Source organism: Tachysurus vachellii, chromosome 2, assembly GCF_030014155.1.
Source record: "Tachysurus vachellii isolate PV-2020 chromosome 2, HZAU_Pvac_v1, whole genome shotgun sequence".
Lineage (NCBI taxonomy): Eukaryota > Metazoa > Chordata > Actinopteri > Siluriformes > Bagridae > Tachysurus > Tachysurus vachellii.
In genome coordinates, this window is record NC_083461.1 from 12199561 (window position 1) to 12221135 (window position 21575).

At 38.3% G+C, this 21575-nt stretch overlaps 2 protein-coding genes across 4 annotated transcripts; one reads left to right on the plus strand and one right to left on the minus strand.

Moving 5' to 3' along the window:
• Window positions 1-45: 45 nt before the first annotated feature.
• Window positions 46-7676, minus strand: mtpap (mitochondrial poly(A) polymerase). Of its 3 annotated transcripts, none has more exons than XM_060897235.1 (9): window positions 7482-7676; window positions 6848-7002; window positions 6143-6376; window positions 5706-5930; window positions 5199-5407; window positions 2882-3108; window positions 2267-2359; window positions 1481-1554; window positions 46-946 (listed from the first exon to the last, which is right to left on the minus strand). In XM_060897235.1, the coding sequence occupies exons 1-9, from the start codon at window positions 7633-7635 to the stop codon at window positions 575-577; spliced, it is 1743 nt and encodes a 580-aa protein (XP_060753218.1). In that variant the 5' UTR covers window positions 7636-7676; the 3' UTR covers window positions 46-574. The 3 variants fall into 3 exon arrangements, with proteins under 3 accessions (XP_060753218.1, XP_060753209.1, XP_060753200.1); XM_060897226.1 differs by having other exon boundaries at window positions 6848-7005; XM_060897217.1 differs by having other exon boundaries at window positions 6848-7008.
• A 246-nt stretch (window positions 7677-7922) lies between these two features.
• map3k8 (mitogen-activated protein kinase kinase kinase 8) lies at window positions 7923-17492 on the plus strand. The gene is made up of 8 exons (XM_060897247.1): window positions 7923-8079; window positions 9158-9517; window positions 10127-10297; window positions 11351-11612; window positions 12595-12701; window positions 13541-13693; window positions 15493-15739; window positions 15821-17492. The coding sequence occupies exons 2-8, from the start codon at window positions 9185-9187 to the stop codon at window positions 15946-15948; spliced, it is 1401 nt and encodes a 466-aa protein (XP_060753230.1). The 5' UTR covers window positions 7923-8079; window positions 9158-9184; the 3' UTR covers window positions 15949-17492.
• Window positions 17493-21575: the final 4083 nt, after the last annotated feature.

Sequence of the window (21575 nt, forward strand, 5' to 3'; positions counted from 1 at the left end):
AAGCCAGTGGAGAAAACAGCTTTTGAAATGACCACAAAGCAAAACTTTTGTTAAAGTAATTTAATCTCATATAAAACAGAGTTAATTATATTTGCATATAGGAAAAAGGCAAATGTCTTTCTGGTTTATGTACATTAACTTGGTGGACGAATCCCACATTACCACAGAGCACACATTCATGGAGACGCCATATGGCTTTATACCACAATGCTGCCTGTCTGGTTCACTACAATGCCATGATCCCTTTAATCTGAGCAAAGTGAGTGAATCTCCACTGTCAGCTATCCATCACAGTCAAAGAAACAATAAACTGCCAGGCTTCTTTTTCACACAAATAAAAAAAAAAAAAGCCCACAATACCTTAAGAGAACCACTGTAGGTTTATTAATGGATGTGCCGTTGTTTTGTTATTGTGGTTCAAACTGTCTGGGCTGTGGTAAAACATCAGACAGCAGAGCCGATTCTCCAGGATAGACTCCCCACAGCCCGACTTGAACGCTCTGAGTTTGTGAACCATTCTCGGTTGTTTCATACCCACAGGCAGGCCCGTTGAAGTCCAGAAGCATGCTGCCCCCTACTGGTGACTATTAACAGCACTCTGTTTCACACCTACTCCTCCACTGTTGCTCTTTATTGACTCCAGCAAAGACTTTATCCTCTCGCTTGCCGGATGATGCTTCTTCTTCCTGCGACCCTTCACCCCTGCTGACTGAGCAACAGAAGGCAACAGGAGGGCAGCGAGTCCCCAAGGCGGGATTACATCCGCTGATTGAACGGGACTCCGTTTACGCACCTCTTTCTGCTCAAGGAGCCAAGCGCTCTCACGACAGAGTGCCACGAATCGCTCCAGCTGTGTAGCGTTAACGTTTTTGCTAACGTTGAGACCCGTTTCGAATGGGTTCTGGATGTGCAAAGGGGTTGACTCTGGTTTGTTCTGCTCTTTTCCCTGGAAAGAATACGTTTAAAAATGAATATGAGAAAAAACGTCCAATTTTTTTCTGAACTAAAAGAACTGAGAGGTCCTGAGATTGCAGAGGTTCTACACAGCTGAGACTTTATGGAAGATGACTCAGTAAAAGAGTGGATAGACAGAATGATAAAAAGTGATAAATGACCAGAGTTCTGGTGATAGATTCCCCAGAAGCAGCACATTTAGAGGCCAAGGTCTGCATTTTACAGCTGCAGCAGCAGCCCCTCAATACATCAGCACAACTACCGCGAAGTGTGTGTGAGAGTGCGAGTGTGTGGCTGCGTGGGTAAAGAAATATACCGAGTGCTGAGTGGAAACAGGAAGTGAATGTTTCAGAATATTTATCCACTACCCACTCACATCTGCCATGCATGGAATGTGTTATGAGTGTTTAAGGGAATGAGAATGATATTTCACATTAATGCATCAAGGTTACTTCTGATTCTCAGTCAGTTGCCTACACCAAGCAGCAAACTGTATGCTCAGGAATATACATTATTTGTTACGCACCTTTCTTATGTTGATGGACGTGGAACTGTAAGCAAAATTGCCATAAAACTCAAAGAACTCCTGCAGCAGCATCTCTGTTGAGGACACATGGGAGCTATTCAGTTGTGTTCTTATTCGAGTCAAGATGTAGCTTTTATTCTTCACGTGGCTTCTTATTAAAATTCATTTTACATTGATAGGAAACTCCTAGACTTTTCCATCAAAGTTTATATTAAAAAAGCACAATCCTTCATACGGTATACGGCCAAAAGTTTGTGGACACGTGACCAACACAACCATATTTGGCACTTCCCTAAACTGTAGCCACAGAGTTAAAAGCACAATTGTGTTAGATGTATTTGTATCCCACAGAATTAGTTTTCTTTCGGTGGAAATAAGAGGCACAAACCTGTTCCAGCATGACTGTTCCCTTGTGCACAAAGAAAGCTCCATAAACACATGGTTTGTCAAGAATAGTGTCAAATAGCTCAAGGTTTCCGACTTCCCGTCTCCAGTGAACACCTTAAGGATGAACTGGAGGAGGAGGAAGAACCACCGCATACCTCCTCACCTGACATCATTAAGTGATCTGACTAATACTTGTGTATCTGGATGAGCACAAATCTCCACAGCCACACTCCAAAATCTAGTGGAAAGTCTTCACAGGAGAGTGGAGCTTATTGTAACAGCAATAGGAGGACTAAATCTGGAACGGGATGTCCAACGAACATTTATGGGAGAGATGGTTGTGTGTCCACAAACTTGTTTTATAAAGTAGAAATCCTTGACAGTTTAAGGGCTACTTACCTAGTGTATCTGTGTTTTTCTGTAGTTTAATCTTGCTTAGGTCACTGACGATTGTGCAGTCATTCCCCTCGATAATGCACTGATCTGAGGGGGCTATGTAATACACACAAAGCAAGACATACTAAGATAAGATATTCCTTTATTCGTCCCACATTGGGGAAATTTCTCTGTTACAGCAGCAAAAAATATATAAAAAGAATAAAGAATAAAAACGTAATATAATATACGTTATATACGAAAACAAAAATGTATAAAAAGAGTAGTGGTTACACTGAAGACATATTGCACAGGTAATATTGCACATTTTTCAAAATTTTTCTGTTATTGCACATGTTTAAAATACTTTGTTATTGTTTATTATTGCAGTGAAACAGTAATAACAGTGTGTATTATGGTGACTGCTATTAAGCTGCAGGTTTTTTACATTTACAGCATTTGACAGACGCCCTTATCTTATCTTAGCAGCTTGGTGGCCTGGGGATTTGAACTCACAACCTTCCGAACAGTAGTCCAACACCTTAACCACTGAGCTATCACTTCCCTTTGATGTTTTTGATGTTTATACATGTTAAGCATGTCTCTAAGTGACATAATATACTGTACAATGCAAAATACCTGCAAGGTCTCGGAGCTGGTCCAGAGTGGGCAGTAATGGCTGCGTCCTGCGCTGGAGGAAGAACAGCACAAGGACTGTAAGGGAGAAGTTGGTGATCCAGGCTCCAGGAATGCTGCTGGTGATGCCGTGCACACGAGCCCAGCATCGAATAGCGAACACCAGATGGCGCACACGTGCATCCAATATCCCATACACGAACAGCAACTCTGAGCTCTTCATCGCCACCCTGGGGACAGACAACTTCAATTTTCAGAACAGTGCCACTTTACAAAAATCTCACTCTAGAATCTAAAAAAAAAAGAATCCAGGACAAGTATCTTGTTGCAGAGAGTCTAGATGATCAGACATGTTGCTCTCTGCAACAAGATACCGACGGATGGATTTTTTTTTTTTTTACTCAATGAAGTTAGGGAGGCGAGATTAAGATGGTTTGGACATGTTCAGAGGAGGGAGAGTGAGTATATTGGTAGGAGAATGTTGGACATGGAGCTGCCAGGCAGAAGGCAAAGAGGAAGGCCAAAGAGGAGGTATATGGATGTAATTAATGAGGATTTGAAGCTAGTGGGTGCAAGTGTTGAGGATGCAGAAGATAGGGTTAGGTGGAGAGAGATGATTCGCTGTGGCGACCCCTGAAGGGAAAAGCCGAAAGAAGAAGAAGAAGAAGATATAGGGCATAATGAATTCACGAATAGTGATTTCAGTATCTAAGTAAGTGATATTCTATGCTCAGAGTCAGCCATGAGAGCACAGAGAGCTAAGCAGCCCATTAGTGGCAGCTTAGAAGTGCTGGGGCTTGAACCCTCAACCTCCTGATGAACAACCCAAAGCCTTAACTGTTTAAACAACCATTGCCTTTTGTATATAATACAACAAAATTCAGTGTCAACTCTTAGAAAGCAACAAGGACTTAAAAACAGAACACTCATGAAAGGAATTTAAATTAAGAAGCTAAAAAGAAAGAATAAATACACAAAAGGTATATAGATTATTTACAAGATTGCACATGGATGTGATGTCTTATTAAATCTGAAATTATTGAGATGTATATCTTGCCGTTAAAGGCGTACTGCATATTGTATAAAGTGACAAAAGTGAACTGTAGTGTAGTAGTGAATATCAGCGGTGTGTATTTCTTAGAGCTGGTGCCTCAGTCAGGTAACAGTACTAAACAGTGGCATCATTTAGATCATATTCATGATCTATAAAATTTTAGCAGCTATATTTCAACCTACTTCTTACTCATATGATTTTTATCCGGTTAAGAACTATACTAAATATACTATACTAAAACTATACGCTATGCCAAATAAATTGTTTAAAGTATCTGACATGTGCGAGTCAAACAACTAATTCATTAAAAAAAGAAAACCCAAAGAAATATCAGAACACATGACTTTCACTATTTGAGGACAAGGAAGCAGTGACACAGGCAGGAAACCAAGTAGTAGAAAGTTTAAGCACACACACACACTGGGGGGCCATTTACACAAGATAGTTGCTGAAGAGATTGCTTTTCTACACACGTAAGTGTGTTTTTCTTCCTGTAAGAGACTTCCTGTTTCTTGAAATCCTATGCAGAGATACTCAAGAGCAGGAACAGCTCATAGTGTTTCCTTCACATGTTCAGGTTTCTGCTACAATTTATGCTGATTTGGTTTTCATGGTTTTAGTGAGAGGGCAGGGTTTCCCCCCCCAGAGGTATCGGAGTTTGGTCATTAATGCATCATGTCTCCACAAAACACACAAGTTTCTGTGTGTTGTCACCTTCAAGTGTATGCGTTTCAAAAATCTGAGTGACGTTGAGGAAAATAGAAGTGAAAATAAGCAGGATGCACGGAAAAGCCTGACGTTTGACATTTCGAATTTTCTCTCCCTGCCGTTCCTAATAAATGTCTCTCTCCTCCTCTTTCCCCCTGACAAGTTACATATGTAGGAGAAAGGTTTTCACTCTGTGCCTTAGTTTTAATCTCAAATTTACTTTGTGTCAAAGCACAGTTTCACCGCGGATTACGTGTGCGTGTTTTTACATGGACTCTCACTTCTCATTCTCTTCAGCTGCTTTTCAGGATGCACAAGCATTACGGCTCAGTATTTCACATCTGATGACCTTTTTAAAAAAATCCTACAATATGAGGGAATAGTTCTGCATTAAAAGGTAACAAAGTTAGTTGTAAACATAAATATGTATGAGCAAATACAGTATATGCACATACACGGTGCTAATATTTGCTGTGAGTGAGATGAACCGATGAGCTGTTTTTCCCCTGAAGCTCTGCATGAATTATTAAATGCCATGGGATTTATTATGAATCTTACCTGTTATTTGCGGTAAGGTCACACTGAAAGCCGGAAGGCTGGTGAGCGAATCGGACGAGGGGGCAGCGAGCATTAAGGATTTTCTGAACGCCCACACAGCCTGGGCCGAACTGGTCCAAACATTCACCGATAACAGACAGGATGCTCTGCGTGACCGTCCGCTCTGACGTCCCCTGCTTTACTTGATACTCAAGGGACAGACCAGAACCCTGGAGGAGCCAAAAATGCACTTTAGAAAAATAATTTACTCAAATCTCTCTTTGTTGGATGATTTTTAATGCTTAAATGGATTATAGATGTATTGGAAACTGAAGCAGTAAGGACTGAACCTGAATTTTTACGCAGCTGAAAAGCAAATCAATCAGCATCTCACACTACAGCTTGAATAATCTAGATGAAGTGTTTTCAACTTCTAAAGTCCAAGACTATTTAATCTCTTTATATGCCATTTAAATTTACATAATATTTGCACAAACAAAACAAAAGGAAAAAAGAAAATCTACTGACCTTTCTTTGGTTCAGCCCACTAATGCCATCTAGATCCAGGAACATGTCCAGGTCACAGCCCAGTTTTCCAAAGCTGTTTACAGTGGAGCCAAAAGGCCTGATGATGCATTCTGGGAAATAAGCAGCAGCAATGTCTCTAAGCAGTGAACAGACCAAGAAGCGTAAACTGATGTTTTCGTCGGTCAGCTGATAAAGATCAGTCAGACACTGCAGCTGCTGATCTATCTGGAACACATGGCGAGATAAAAAGAAGTAGATTTAACTCTAAACGTATTCCGTTGTACCTGACAGTTAAAAAGAGATATTTTGATTCCTCCTAACACTATATTAATGTACCATTTGATAACAATGAGTTATTAACTTCTTCTAAATGTTGATTTGCACAGTAACATTATCAAGCACATATACTGTAGAAGCACTGTAAAAAGGTCATTTACACTCTCTTGTCTGCAGAGATGCTGAGTGAGTTCATTGATAGGAATAGGTAAATGCTTTTGGAACTTCAGCGTGTTTGAGGCATTTGACTGGCTGCCTTGCCCTGTCCATTTCAGTGAGAGGAGACGGGATTTGAAAGGCACGGCTGCTTCATGTTGGACACTCGGTATGGTGCAGTTTGCCTTCAGAGCCTTGATGTTCTCCTTTGTAGAGAATTCCACCACTGCATAAATACCCTGGAGAACAAAGCAAAAATTCATCCAAATGAAGTCTTCATAATGTTCATTAAAGAGAACTTTCAGATAACTAGTAAACACGAAGCATTAGAAAGTTGGAATTAATGATGACAAGATGACAGTAATAATGATGTCTTAGAATTCAGATGATCTAAGACAAAAATACCATTAAAAAAAATTTGATTTCTAATTTATAAATAAAAACTTAAAATTTTTAAATGTTAAAAATGAACCATGAGTGTCACTTACAACATAATCCCAAAGAAGAAAGTAATTAGTCAAATGGTTCCTAGGACTCTAATAGTGTCCAGACCTGACATCTGACAAATATTTCAAGAAAAGAGGGCAAGAACAACATACCAAAAACCCTGACAACCAAAATAATATGAAGAAAACATCCATTATACAAGGTTTACATCAGGATGATGGAAGGTGACTGAAAAGTACAGAACGTTTTGCACTGATACTCACATAAGACTGATAGAAGAAATGGTTCTGTATGTGTCCATGTTTGGAGATGTAGTCTAAAAACCTTTTCTGGTTGATGTTTGGAGGGCAGCTGATGAGGACAGACCTCTCAGCTTGTTCTCGTCGTTCCTCTTGGAGAGCAAAAAACGATTCCTTTCCTGCTGCACCAAAATCAGATTGAAATTCAAGTCAGAATAGTTTGACATTTACAGCATTTAGCAGACACCCTAATCCAGAGTGACATACATTTTTATTTCAATTTATACAACTGAGCGTTAAGGGCCTTGATGGTTAAGGGCCTTGCTCAGGGGCCCTGCAGTGGCAGCTTGGTGGAGCTGGGATTCGAACCCATGACCTTCTGATCAGCACTCCAACACCTTAAACACTAGGCTACAAACTGACTTGACACTTTAATTATCATAATCATGTAAACATCAAGTTACTAACACTCAAGCACAATTACTTCAGAAGAGACAACAGTCAGGTGAAATCAAAACCTTATCTCGATTAAACTGAGCAGAAAGAGACCTAAACAAACAAACAAACAAACAAACAAACAAACAAACAAACGTGGTATTAAATATGACATATTAGGGTCATTTCCACACAACATGAGGCTGAAGATACTTCATCTTACCAGCTTGTAACGTCTTTTTAACAGTCTGGGTCTTAGTTGCAAAGGTGGACCTGTTGAGCATCTGCCGACTTCGTAAATCCGCTTTTTGTCCCAATTTAACAAACCGTTCTGCTCCTTTCATTTGTAACCTACACGTCCCAAAGCAAGCCGCCATTGTTGACCCAAAACCGGCGCATGCGCACTTCGGCTTCTACGGCAAGCGTATTCGCGTTTGTGCTTCAGAAATAGTTTTTACTCGAACTCTGTGTGCTAGTAGTTTCATTTCAGGAGTAACTTCTTTACTTTTTTATTTATTTTATTTTTATTCTATGTTACTAACGCTATTTAGATTCTTGCACGAATAAATTAACTAGAAAATAGAAGATAGAAACCAAGCAACAAAACGGTAAGCAACAGAAAAGACAGCAGGGGGCGCTAGAGATACAATGTCAGATTGACCTATGAGTTTGAAAAGCAGAACCGAAACTGTAGGTGGGAGGCAGTGATACAGAAGGGCAGCGGTATGAAGACCCACAGTTTATTTATCACATTACAGACAACACAGCAGTCATTTCACAACATGGAGCTTTACACAGAGGTCATCTAATCTTCTCTAGAGGTGAGTGGTCAAATAGGATTTTGTATAATCTAGATTAAAGTTAACCGAGTTAAACTAACAGCAGGTTGTTATTATTATTATTATTTTTTTAAGTGCTTTATTGATTGTTTTGCTTTTTTTTTTGACATTTTGATAAAGGCTCGAGGTGTCGATTGGTGTGTTGTGACGTCACAACACGGTCGAAGCGCGTGCTACAAATGTATGCGTTATATATATTTATTTATTCACTTTGAAATGACGGGATTGTCTCTGCGTTTACCTAAAAATACCGTAAAATGTTTTCCTAGTTTCTGATGTATTTTCACGTTTTTGACGGTACTTTTGACTTCATGTGACGGGACTGTTCTGCTTTGGGCTCCGTTCCCCTTCAAAAATCCCCTTATTTATGAAACAAACAACAATCGGCTCGGACCCGTTGCCTACGTACAGTTTAACTGTAGATACTCGAATCCAGATACAGTGTTTATTTTACTAGCCGCCAGATGACGTCATTAGACTAATCTGCATAATTAATGATTGTTGTGATTAATTCAAGTCAGTTCAATTTATTTTGTATTTTTTGTATATTTAACAATTTCCCATTGTCTCAAAGCAGCTTTACAGAAGTATGGAAACAGGAGAGAGAGGAAAAAGCAATAAATATATAATAAGAAGAAGATAAAATAAATAAGTGCATATAGGCGCATATTTGAGTAGAAGAGTTATATTAGAATTACATTAGAATTATACTAGAGTTATACTAGAGTTATATTAGAGTTGTACTAGAGTTGTACTAGAGTTAACTAGAATATAATAATATATTATACTATCATTATACGTCTCTAAGTTTGGCACAAGGCTCTTGTTTGTGTTGCTAAAGGGATCTAAAAAGTCAACAGATCTAGTGACAAAGTTGCACAGCTGCTTCCTTAAAAAAAAAAAAGCCCCTTATTTTTTAAAACAAACAACAAACAGGTGCAGACACACTGAGTGTGGCATAAACTGTCTGACGTCAGATATCTGCCCGACTTATTTATTGTTACTTGCCTAAGAGTTAACTTAACTGACTGATTAATGATGCCCTTGTGATGTCTTTTAGACTTCAGAGCATTCTGCATTCAAAAACATGGATTTCAAGAACCAAAATGTTGGCTTTGAACTACTCTTGGCACACATGAATATTGGCGACATCATTGAGGCTGTGGAGAGGCTCTGCTCAGACAGAGAGGATGAAGAGGAGTCAAGCGAGTCACTTGTGGAGGGTCTGTCAGGAGATAATATGGATGAAAATGAGCTCTCACATGATACAGCCTCGCCTGAGCTGGTTTCCCGTGTGCAGAATGGTAAAGTGAGGTACGGCAACGTGGCGGACCTGCTGGCGTTTGTCAACATGGTGTCCAATACACCTGCCTCAACACTTTCCGAACTTGAGGAGGAGCTCGGGGTACTGCTGAACAAAGTAAGGAATGGGCTCTTTAATAAAACACTTTTGTATTCAGTTTAGGGTCTATCATTCTACTCTAGGCTTTTGGTTCAAAATGGTGTATGTGAAGCATATCTATGGAATCTATTACTATTTAAAGATGTTACTGTAGTAGTGATTTTATTTTGAAATGCACATGATAGATTGTTGTCAGAGTTGTCAGAAGGATTACCTGCTGCAAAACAATTAAGAAAACAGCCAATTATTCTTCCACTTTCTCATTTGGAGTTTTTATACTTTCACTCCCCAAATCCCATAATGGAATAATTCAGTGTCTGACAAATGTACCATATCTGGTACAGCACTCCCATAATGCACCATGCTGGTAGTAGAGATTAGAGTAGTAGAGAGTAGATACAACATCCGACGCAATATATGTCTTAAAGTGGCTCAGGAAGGAGTACTTCCTGTCTGTTCTTTACTCATAAGAACATGTCAGCCTGTGAGATTTGGTGCTTGGTACATACTGTTATAAACTAGTGCTGCTCTCTGAGTTTTAATTGATGAATGGTTGCAGTTTATGTTGCCATGAGGTTTTTGTTGCAGCCTCACATCTCATTTTCCTTTCCCACTGCACCCATACAGACAGACATGGTTATAAAAGAGGGCCGCTATCGCATTGATTTAGACGTGCTCCTATTTCCATGGAGGCTGACCTACAAGGCTCTAGGCTCAGGCCACGTTCCCAAAGGCTCTTTCGGGAAAGTCCATTTGGCACAAGACATCGAAACACGCAAGCGAATGGCATGCAAAAGGGTGAGTTCATGCTCTGCCAGGAATTTGTTTGCTGTCTGCCAAAGTTTTTCTGCTTCCCACCCAATATCTTTAATGTCTTCCAGGCAAAGACACATTTTATTCCTGTCAGCAGTAAGACCACATTTTCCCATCAGCTCATTACTGTGCATCCTGTTTGGCTTTAGTCTTAAATAGTTGTGATGCAGTAGCAAAAATAGTGATGTGTCAGTGTGCCTCTTTTTACATTGATTCTGCTGCTAGAAGTTTCTTAGTAGATACAAAGCTGTTACATTGGCCATAACTATAGGTCATTTTGGGTACAAACTGAAATGCCAAAAATAGATCAAGAGAAGGAAAACAGTCAAAGTGTTTAGTCACATAAAAGAAATCATGTGTACCCTCGAGACATTCGCAAAGACCACGAGGGCATGAGGAACAGAAAGGCAATCTGCTGCAACAATAGGTTTTGTCGCAATTAAAGAATGTTTTCGTATGAGGAATAGAATGTGATAGGAAAGGACCTGATTTGCCTAAAATGCTTTTTGGTGGTTTTGTAATTAGTAAACTTACAGATGCTGAAACTTTAAAGCTGACAGGAACTTCACCAGCATAAACACACATCCTACAGATGGCATTCATGCCTGACCTCTACACAGTACAAACATATATCTGTGTACCTGTATTACTAATATGTGAAGTCAAAAGATTTAAATGAAATCTTACATAAGGATCATAGATTGAATAAACAGCAGGAGTGTACACTTTAGTGTTTAAATTTACACTTCTTTATCTCAAACCTATAAAGCTTTTGCACCATTTTAACACTCAGAAAGGCTTGAAGACTTGAACCAGCTTAACAGAATTCAGATAAACTTCCTGTTAGTTCTTCACTTTGGGAATCACCCTTGTCTGAGCCCACAATCATTTCTCCACACTCTCCTACAATGTGTTAACATACAGCAGCAACCATGAAGCTTTAATAGCTTTTTAAACCCAGGCATGCATTTAACCTAGCTAATAATAAATTGGTTCATATTTATTTAAACGTTTGACCATCCCCATAATCATACCCAGATCCCTTTGGAGCACTTCAAGCCAGCAGATGTGGAGATCCAGGCTCTGTTCCTTCATGAGAACATTGCTGAACTGTATGGGGCACTGCTGTGGGAGCAGTGTGTGTATCTCTTCATGGAGGCTGGAGAAGGAGGCTCTGTCCTGGAAAAGCTAGAGAGCTGTGGTCCAATGAGAGAGTTTGAGATCATTTGGGTCACACAACAGGTTCTGCGTGGGCTGGAGTATCTGCATTCGCACAACATCATACACCACGACATCAAACGTGAGTCTAATGCACTTACATTCATCATATTAATAAAATATATATGCATGAGAGAGGAATTTGTAAGTTGTTGGAAATGCACTGTACACGGCAACATACAATGTCCTTCTGCAGACATACAGAGTTGTTAAATAAGTGACATAGTTGTGAATGGTGCATTGTACAAACACTGGCAGGTTCATATTAGCTGCACTGTCGCTGTAAGTGGTTCTGCTTCTGCACCAACGGAAGATCTTTCTTCCTTTCTGCATATCTCTGCTCCTATATATTCATCTGATCTATACATCAAATATGTGTTCACTTGAGCTGATTGGCTTTAGTTGCAACTCTGTTACTGTTCTTTTTTTTGTGCAAGTGGTGCATTTATCAGCAGGATATGCATACCTGAAAGCTCTAAGCTTATTTCAGGTAAATCAGATTACACCCTTGCCTGGTAAAGGCCATGCAGCAAATGAGCAGGAACTGGAATCTAGGCCAGTGTTAGGAGGAAGTGGTGTTGTGTTTTCTTAGCTGTTTTGTTCTCTGTAGTTTACTTTTTGAGCCCTGTGGAACCACAGAATAACTCTGTCATAGTAAAGTAAGCAAGCTAAGGCCAGCAGCATTCCCTTTCCTTAAAGTAAGCCTAAATACCAGTGAAAACCACTAATTAAAACCCATGACCTTTAGACATCTGGAAATTCCAGCGAGAGAGAGAGAGAGAGAGTGATGTAAAACAAGTGACTGGACACAGTGTTCTGTACTGTGGTCTGTAGACCGTCCCCCGTCCTCCTTTCTCTCTCTGGATGATTTTGGTTTTGAGAATAAACTTGTTTTTCAGTGCCAGAAAAATAATAGCAGAGAGGAAATTCTGTCTCTGTGAACGTCTGCCAGTTGCTGTGCTTTCACTTTACAGTGAGTGACAGTGTCCAAGTCTCATATCATCCCTGTATCCTCTTTATTCTCATCTCTGTCCTTCTCTCTTTCTCTCTCTTCCCCACTGTAGCCAGTAACATTGTGCTGATGTCTGCCAAAGCTGTGCTGGTGGATTTTGGCCTAACCGTGCAGATGACAGAAGATGTGTACATTCCTAGAGACCTTAGAGGGACTGAGGTGAGTGTGTATGTGTGTGTTTATGTGTGTGTGTGAACAGCACACAGTTCACATTCAAATAAAAAAATGCATATATATGGTTTATTTCATGATTGTGATTGTAAATGAGATATAACAAACAGAATTCAATAGTTTTAGAGAAGCTCTCACACATACCTAGCACATATTTTTAATAAGAAATAATCATTTTGTTTTTGATCTACATGTTAAAATAGACATCTATTTTTTTTTATTTGTATTTGCTTTCTGAAGAAACCTCAAGGTTAATGTCCCTTGAATAATCTTTCATTAGCAAACCGATGTCACAACCCCTACTAGCTTCACATGTCTTGTTTGCTCTTATGCCTTTGTGGGGAAACTCCCACACACACACACACACACACACACACACACACACACACACACACACACACACACACACACAAACACTTACACACTTTTTGATCCTGCCTGGAAAGTCCACAGCGCAGATGATTTGCAATTTGCTGACTGCCAGCCTCTGAAACTCCCTATCTGTCCCAGCTGGTGTTAAGTGCTTTGTTCCTTTTCTAAGCTAATTTAGTAGGTTAAATGTTGAGAGATGAATTTACAACAGTGGATGAGGCTCGTGTGTTCCTCATGCAGCTGTCTGGAAACGCATATATCCTTGTATAATCCTCTGTTCTGCAGAAGGAAGTAATCATCTGCAAAATGTCCCTCTAAAACTCCACAGCATGCCGGTAGATGATTAACATGCAAAGTGTATGCATAGCTAATATTTATGTACATTTACAAAGTGTTTGGCCTAGAAGAACTAAGTTTCTGATATTAATCTCTCTTTTTTTATTTTACCTGTCTAGATGTACATGAGTCCAGAGCTGGTTTTGTGTCGAGGACACAACACAAAGACAGATATCTACAGCCTAGGCACCTCCATTATTCACATGCAGACCGGTAGTCCACCTTGGGTGAGAAGATACCCACGCACTGCATACCCATCGTACCTCTACATAGTGAGTATATCACATATGAAGGGTTTTACAAAGTTGCAATATATTTTTTATTTTAATACCACAGCACTGTTAAATTCTCGATTCTGTTTGGTCTGAAGGTGTTGATAAATTTTTTACACGTTATCGTTTCTGTGTTAACGGCTCATTCAATAGAACACGAAGGGACTTGTCTGGGACTCCCTTTTGAGTCTGGTTCCTCTAAGTTGTTCCTCATGTCAGCTCAGGGGTTATTTGCCCTTCTACAGTTGCCCCTGGTTTATTCATTAGAGATCTAAATCTAAGTTTAGCTGCTGCTTCTAATTTTTTGTAAAGCTGCTGTGTTACAATTTCTGGTATTAAAGGCACTAAAAATATGAAATCAAATTGAATCTGTAATTAATATTAGATTTCTGCTTCGCTGTCTACAATTTTTCCACTGTGTACTGTTTTTTAAAACCAGTAGATACCCATATCAAAGTAAATCCATAATCAATTAATAACTATACACATGAAAAAATGTGTGAATCTGACTGTGTACAGTAGATGTATGTCAGGTGCGGGGTTGACTGTGTGGAAGTATTTTGCGAATGTGGTCAGAAATGCCTCCTTTTTGTCACAACCACATAACACAAACCGAAAAACGCTGCTGGTGGAGGTTGACTTTTTGTCTCCTACACACCTCTTGCAGTGCTACAAATCTAATTCAGTTTTTTTCAGTTCATGGTTGTTCCTCTTACTCAGTTGCACTGGGTCAGCTTCATTTCTGCATTGGAATTAGTTCTTCTTTCCATGATCTAGTGGGTTCTTTTTTCACAATGCATACACTTTTACTGTAAAAGGTTTCCACAGAATCCGTTTGTAAATTTAAAAAAAAACTTGGCTTTTTGTTCTGCTGTTTTCGGCTTTGGGCAGTAGTTTGGAGTTTATGGTGTGCATAAATGTGAACTTTCTCTGCTAAATCAAAATTGATGAGTTCTATTAAAAGCCGAATCACTGTTAGAAACATCAACAGATTAGCTGTAGCCAGGGGTTGCTTTGGGATTAAGATTGCCTGTTATTATACGCCTATTTAAGATTGATAGATAGAAATATAATCCAGACTGTGAAATCTGTATGATATTCAGCCATTAAGCTTTACCATAAATAAGATCAAAGCAGTTTCAACATTTTAAACTTTTTAAGTTTCAATGCTTTTGTGTATAATTTGGAAGATATCCTGTCTAACTCAACCTCTGGCAACAGCATAAGGCTTATATTTGGATGTGTAAATGGTATTTTGGTAAAACTTTTCCAGTGTCTGATGAAGCCTGTCCCAGTATTCTGAATACTCATGAAACTGTATTACTGACTGTAATTATACACACATCAATGCTGTTGGTTCTGTTTATGGCTTTGTCGTAAAGGCGTTTAACTGATACTGTCATGCTGCAGTTTTGCTCACAGTCTTTCATGACTTGTGCTTTGTCTGGGCACGATAATCTGTGGTGATATTGCTTTACAAAATGTTAACCATGATGTCAAAGTTTTATCACACATGGCCACAAACAGGAATTTGGTGGTGACGTTACTGCTGTACCGCAATGTCACAGCCTTACCGTGTTCAGTTTCCTTATATTCCTTTTTCTGTGCGTATAGGATCATGACGTGTATTACAAAAAGCTCTGCTCCAATCCTGTTTCCTTTCATAATCAGTTTTAATAATTGCACTGTCTATGGAGCGGACCTGACTCACATTTCACTGCTGGTTATATATGCTCTATATAATTGTGTATGTGACAAATAAAAATCTTGAATCTTGAATGTACTTTCTCTCTGTGCAGATCCATAAGCAGGCTCCTCCTCTGGAGGATATATCAGAGGACTGTAGTCCGGCTATGCGTGGCCTTCTGGAGCGGGCCCTGGAGAGAGTCCCATCACGGAGGAGTTCTGCCACAGACCTCCTGCATGAGGAGGCCCTCCACCCTTCACGAGAAGACCAACCACGCTGTTGGAGTTTAGACTCTGCTCTTGGAGACAGCACACACCCACTCATACGCCAACACAGTCAGATGACTGATAGCACGCAAGGTAAACACACAGACATGCACACTAGCACATCCTGTCAGTCTAGTTATTTGCATTCCTTCACCTTTTGTCTTGTTATTTTAGACTCCTCGTCACTGTACACTGAAGATTCCGGACCATTTAAACGAAAAGGTTCCCTCTACATAGACCTTGGCGCTCTAGCTGGCTATTACAACTTTGTTCGTGGGCCACCGACAGCAGAGTACGGCTAGAGGAACCCTGAGGATCTTTTGAGTGTACACTTAGTTTGTTTCTGTGGTACTTGTAGGACATGTAAGGTACCAAAGTCCTGAAGATACAGCTCATAAGGACCATGCATACATATGGAACCTGTGTTTCATTATCACTGCCAATTCAGTCACCTCAAGTATGAATTTAAAAGACTGATTTTCCTGATGATAGGCTGGAAATTTTGTGCTCATTCAGTCTAAAGTCTGATATAGAAAGCGGAATGAGGTGACTAATAGCAGTGTCAGTAGAGTTGTAACTTGAATTCTTACATGATTACCGTTAGAGATATTAATGATAAAAGGCAAAAGAGCAAATCATTGTTTTATGTTGGGGATTGTGTATATATTATCCTGAATTAAAAACAGTGAGAAATGTCTATAAAGGATCATAAAGTTGAAACTTTTAATAGTGCTGCATTATAGCAACAATTCTCATATGTGCAATAAGTGGATTATTGGCCTGATAAGTCATGGATTAACAGTATGGAAGGAAATCCTGATTTAATATTTACTGTTATTGGAAATTTTACTTTTATTCTCTAACTTTTCAAGACTTATTCTGTCAAGAATTTGTAGTGTAATTGTTAATTAATTCATTGTATATCAAAGTCGATAATTTGAAACTCCACAAAATCTTTTGTAGATAAAAAAACAGAAAAAAAAATACAGTATAAAAATTGGACAAAACAATTATGCGATAATCCTCCACACTCCCAAATGTACACAAACTTTCTATAGGATATGCTGGATCAAATCCTTTGTTTGTGTAATGAAGGTTTTTCCTGTCTTCTCTGTAAAAGGGCCAGTGTGGCTGCAGCTTGTCTATCCAGCCAATTTGGAGCTATGCCTGATTAGTGCATTTTCAGTCTTTATTCAGTTATTAGGTGTAAGAAAAAAAGCTCTGCAGCTACAGTATACCAGCTTTGTACCAGATAAGATTAGACACCATCAGTCTACTGTATGTTATTGTGGGCATGCTGTAAACATTACAATACAGTGCAGGTCATTACAGAATTTAGCATTATATGTTTCTTGCTTGATGGGACACTGGATGTTTGCCCACTTTTGTGTTTTCAGTACTGTTGTCATTTTCAGATGTTCCTGGAAAATTTTCAGTTGTTGTTCCTGTGGAATGTGTTTTGCTGAGTACTTGCAGTGCAAACGGTCATAATGGGTCATATGCTTTAGCCAAGAATTACAACACAGCTGTAGAGTGGCACATCTGTTGAAGCTTTGTGGTCTCATTTAATCATACACAGAAATGTTGTATATATTCACTATAATGCTAATTAATATTTCTGATAGTGTACTTCTGATAATTTACTTTGGATATCTTTGGATATATACTTGGATATTGGATATAACTATCTTTGGATAGTTTTACTTTGGAGTCTGGTATGAATGTCCACTGTGTTGAGATTCTGCAAAGTACATAGATTGAACATGAACTCGTGTTTTACAAGTTAGGATTGTTTTTGTTCATCTTTTTGTAATTCTTTATGAAGTCAATAAACTTTAAAACTGAACATCTGCCTTTTTATTTTATTTGTACAGTTTGAGCTATTAAGCGGTTCTGTTTCAGGTAAAAACGTTAACTGCATTTGAACAGTTACATCCTTAGAAAGTTTAAGGGGAGAAAAAGTCAGTTCTGTAGAAACGGTCATGTCATTCAATTCTGGAAACCACAAAGACCTGTACAGCTTACAAAATTACAAATGTTCTTATCAAAGACAGGTTTCTGCCTGTCAGCTCTAGCAGAAGGGAATTACTGCAATGCTTTTATTTGAAATGATACATATGTAGGAGAACATAAGTTTCCCCATCATAAAAAATGACTCAACCGAAGCATGTTAGTGTGCATTTCCCTTCATCTATAATCTTTTACTAATATTGACTTTACAGATGGGCTGTACTGTATTTGCTGACTGATTCCTCAAGCTTAGATGTGTACCAAAAAAGAGTAAATATTCTTTCCTAGTGCTGTGCTTTTACTTCCACACAGAAACTCTATTTCCAGTCCAAACATTCTATCCCTCATTTTTATGCTTCACCGGACAGGAACGGAAACTACTAGAGACTATAAATTTTTTTACATGTAAAATGTTTAGTATAAAATGTATTCTTATTTTCTATGGAAAATTCAAGGAAAATCTGCTTGAGTGTTTTTATATGCCACAAGATTTCATTTTGACATTTCTATAAATATATTTCCATTTTGTTTTGTTTTGTTTATGCAAAAAAACAAAACAAAAATAAATATGGAAATATATTTCCATATAAGCTATTTGTGTGAGCTTTCATTCATTCATTCATTCATTCATTCATTCATTCATTCAGTAACTGATATCTCCAGGTCAGATCTATGATGTCCGTGTACACTATATATTATGCTTCTATGCAAGGATAAATATATTCAACAATTTTAGAGCAAATTTTGTGTTACAGCTGTGATATTTCTTTGGTCATGTGTATAATATTCTTTTTATATAGTTACAGCCTACTTCTTACAGCCTACCTTTCTCCATAACCATTTTTTTTTCTTATGGATAATCAACTTATCATTGCAGTGGAAAGTTAAGAATCATCAAACTAACAGTTACTGTCTCTGAAATGAATCAGTAGGATTTTGAATTGTGAATATTGGCCAAACTTGTATCACTAATTATTCATTCTTACATTCTAATCTTACAAAAGATTGGACTTAGAACTAATGCAGCATGAGAGAATGTGACATTATGGGAAAGAAATGGAAATAGAAAGAGGGAATAAAGACAGAGAGGTATTTAAAAAAGAAAATAAAAAAGAAAGTGACAATGAGAGCGAGAGAGCGAGAGCGAGAGAGAGAGAGAGAGAGAGAGATTCAGTAGAGGTAGTGAAGGGATGTGGGTTTCCCTGTCAGTCTTCCGTTGGCGTCATGGTAACTGTGAAAGTGTGAGAAGGGAATCCCATATCTACTGCTTACTGTACATAGAGGAGCATTTCTCACATTGCTATTAATCTATAGATCTAAAACAGAAATACAAGAAGTAAGATAACTGTCGATGTATATGTACACTCAGGAATCTAGATGCTTGCACTATTCATGATTTCACAGTGAGGTATTTATCAAGTAAATTGATGATACTACATTATCTAATAATTTGCTCTGAAGCCTAATAAGATCAGGTACTGTGCTCTACTGTAAATGTCTGGCTTTCCCAGTTGTATTAGTTCTACATTTTGTATTATCACCTCATACCACACTCTTTGACGTATGTTTTTTCCCTCTATTTTTTTTTTTCATGTCACTTGTATCATTGTTAGCTAATGAGATGAAACTAATATGTTACAGTGGGGATGTTGCTAGAGTTTACATTATTATTATTATTATTATTATTATTATTATTATTATTATTATTATTATTATATATTTATTTTTTATTTCTTTCAAGAAAAAACACTCAAAACACTTTTCATGTCAGCCTTCTCGGTTAGACAACAGTCTATCATTAAAAATAAAAGCATAATGCATGAAAGGAATAAATCAGTATACTGGAGAAAAATCATTGTAAATAGATATGTATTAATTCAAATATGTTCATTTAGATATCCAGCAGATGGCAGTAAAGGATAATTAACACAAAGCAGGATTATGATTTAATTTGGTTATTTAAAATGTAGTATAAGAAATGCAATAGAATGTAGAGCTCAACAGATCACCATGACTGCAACTCAAACATGATGCTTTAAAAATGCAGAAATGAAATAAATTAATGAAATGAATGAAACAAATGACACAAAGACAAAAAGCCTTTAAAGTAAATAAACCCTGCAGCCAGCAGAGGGCAGTACAGGACAGGACAGGACAGATCACTCATTATATGGTCCAAGAAATACTTTGCACTATATAATACTTTAAAGAGATATAAAAATATTTCTTTTATATATATAAATATAAATTTTTTTTCATTGCAAATGTATCCCTAATGAGCAAGACAGAGTTGAAGAAAGGGACTTGAGAAGACAGACTCAAAAAAGAAGCCATCTTCATCTGTGTAACATTAAATACTGTGATTATAAATCATAATCTTTTCCCTTCTCTAACTGTGTACTATATAGGCCAAACAGGCAGGTTTGTTAAAAGGAACTGCTGAGAATCTGATTCATTTCGAAATTCATACTAGTTTGAGCTTGAAGTCTGTTATGTTGAAGTTATCACCTGCTCGCTGATGGAGACTCGAGTACAAACAGTTCATAGTGCTTGCAGTCTGAAGGCTATCAAAAGAAATATAACGAGATTACATCCACAGTAATCTCGTTATATTTAGGCTGTCCAAATAATGCCATACTTAGCAGTAGGTAAAATCGGTATACTAAGAACTTCATAAAACAGCAACAGAAAACAGTTTCAACATAAGCTATCTTTACCGTCCTTATTAACGGCCTCAGGCTGGGAGAATGAAAAGTACTCAGCAGTATCTCATTCTTATCCAGCTCATGACAAATATTTTGTTTATTCCACATTGTTATCTGGACACTAAACTGCCTCACTCATATTTCTTTTTTCTTCTTTTTTTTCTTTTTGCTCATGACTGAATATCCTTATGCACAGACACATAGCCTGTGGCATGGCACCACTGATGTTATTGTAAGCTCCTATGTACAATAGTCCTCTTTTCAATGAGCAGTTAGCCAGAGACACACAGTCTCCTAATATCCCGACTGTACAAACAAGAGAGCCACCAGAATGCAGTTATTACTTTTCATAAACCATACATGCCTTTTACCAACAAAACAAATGAAACTAAGAAATCCAGACAAAGTCCTGTTTGTCACTGATGATTGGATTCAGGACTTTGTTCACTCATCACTTGCAAATATGTGACTGAATAGAAACTGATTTTTATACCTCTTTTGCTAGATACTCTATGATTTTGTCATTTGACTTAGTTTGTTGAGTTCAATTTGGATTTTTGTTTTTATTATCCAGATTATTACAGGACTTCAAAGTTTTTCTAAATGAAAGTGTCTGAATTTTAGTGCTAGTCCTGTCACTTAGTCTCCAGTTTTTGCCATTTGGTCTGTGTCCTTTTACTTATATATTGCTTGAATTTAAGATATAATGAAAGACATTTTTCTAGACCCTCGCAGCATGGCACATTTCTGCCCAGAGTCCAGACACAGGCTTTAATAACACAGAGCCAGTGCACACTATGTTCAGTTCTGAATAAATGAATCATACCTCATATTATTATTTTCTTTGCCTCCAGCTAGAATGTCCTGGGCCTGGTCTCTCTCTCTCTCTCTCTCTCTCTCTCTCTCTCTCTCTCTCTCTCTCTCTCTCTCTCTCTCCCTCTGTGTGTGTGTGTGTGTATGTGTGTTTGTGTGTCTGTGTTATAGCCAGATTTGCCTCTAGGGCATCATACTGCATTCACAGATCTTTGCCCAGACGTGGGTTGTGCCAGCATGGCTGGTACTGCCAAGCTGAAGAGAGGGTTATGGCATAGTGTGTGTCATATCCTGACTCTCTGAGCTAACACACACTATGGGTAAAGGCAACATCTAGACAATGCCAGCATGCTGGTTGTGCCGTCGACACACACGCAAATCCACTTGCAGTCACAACTGCA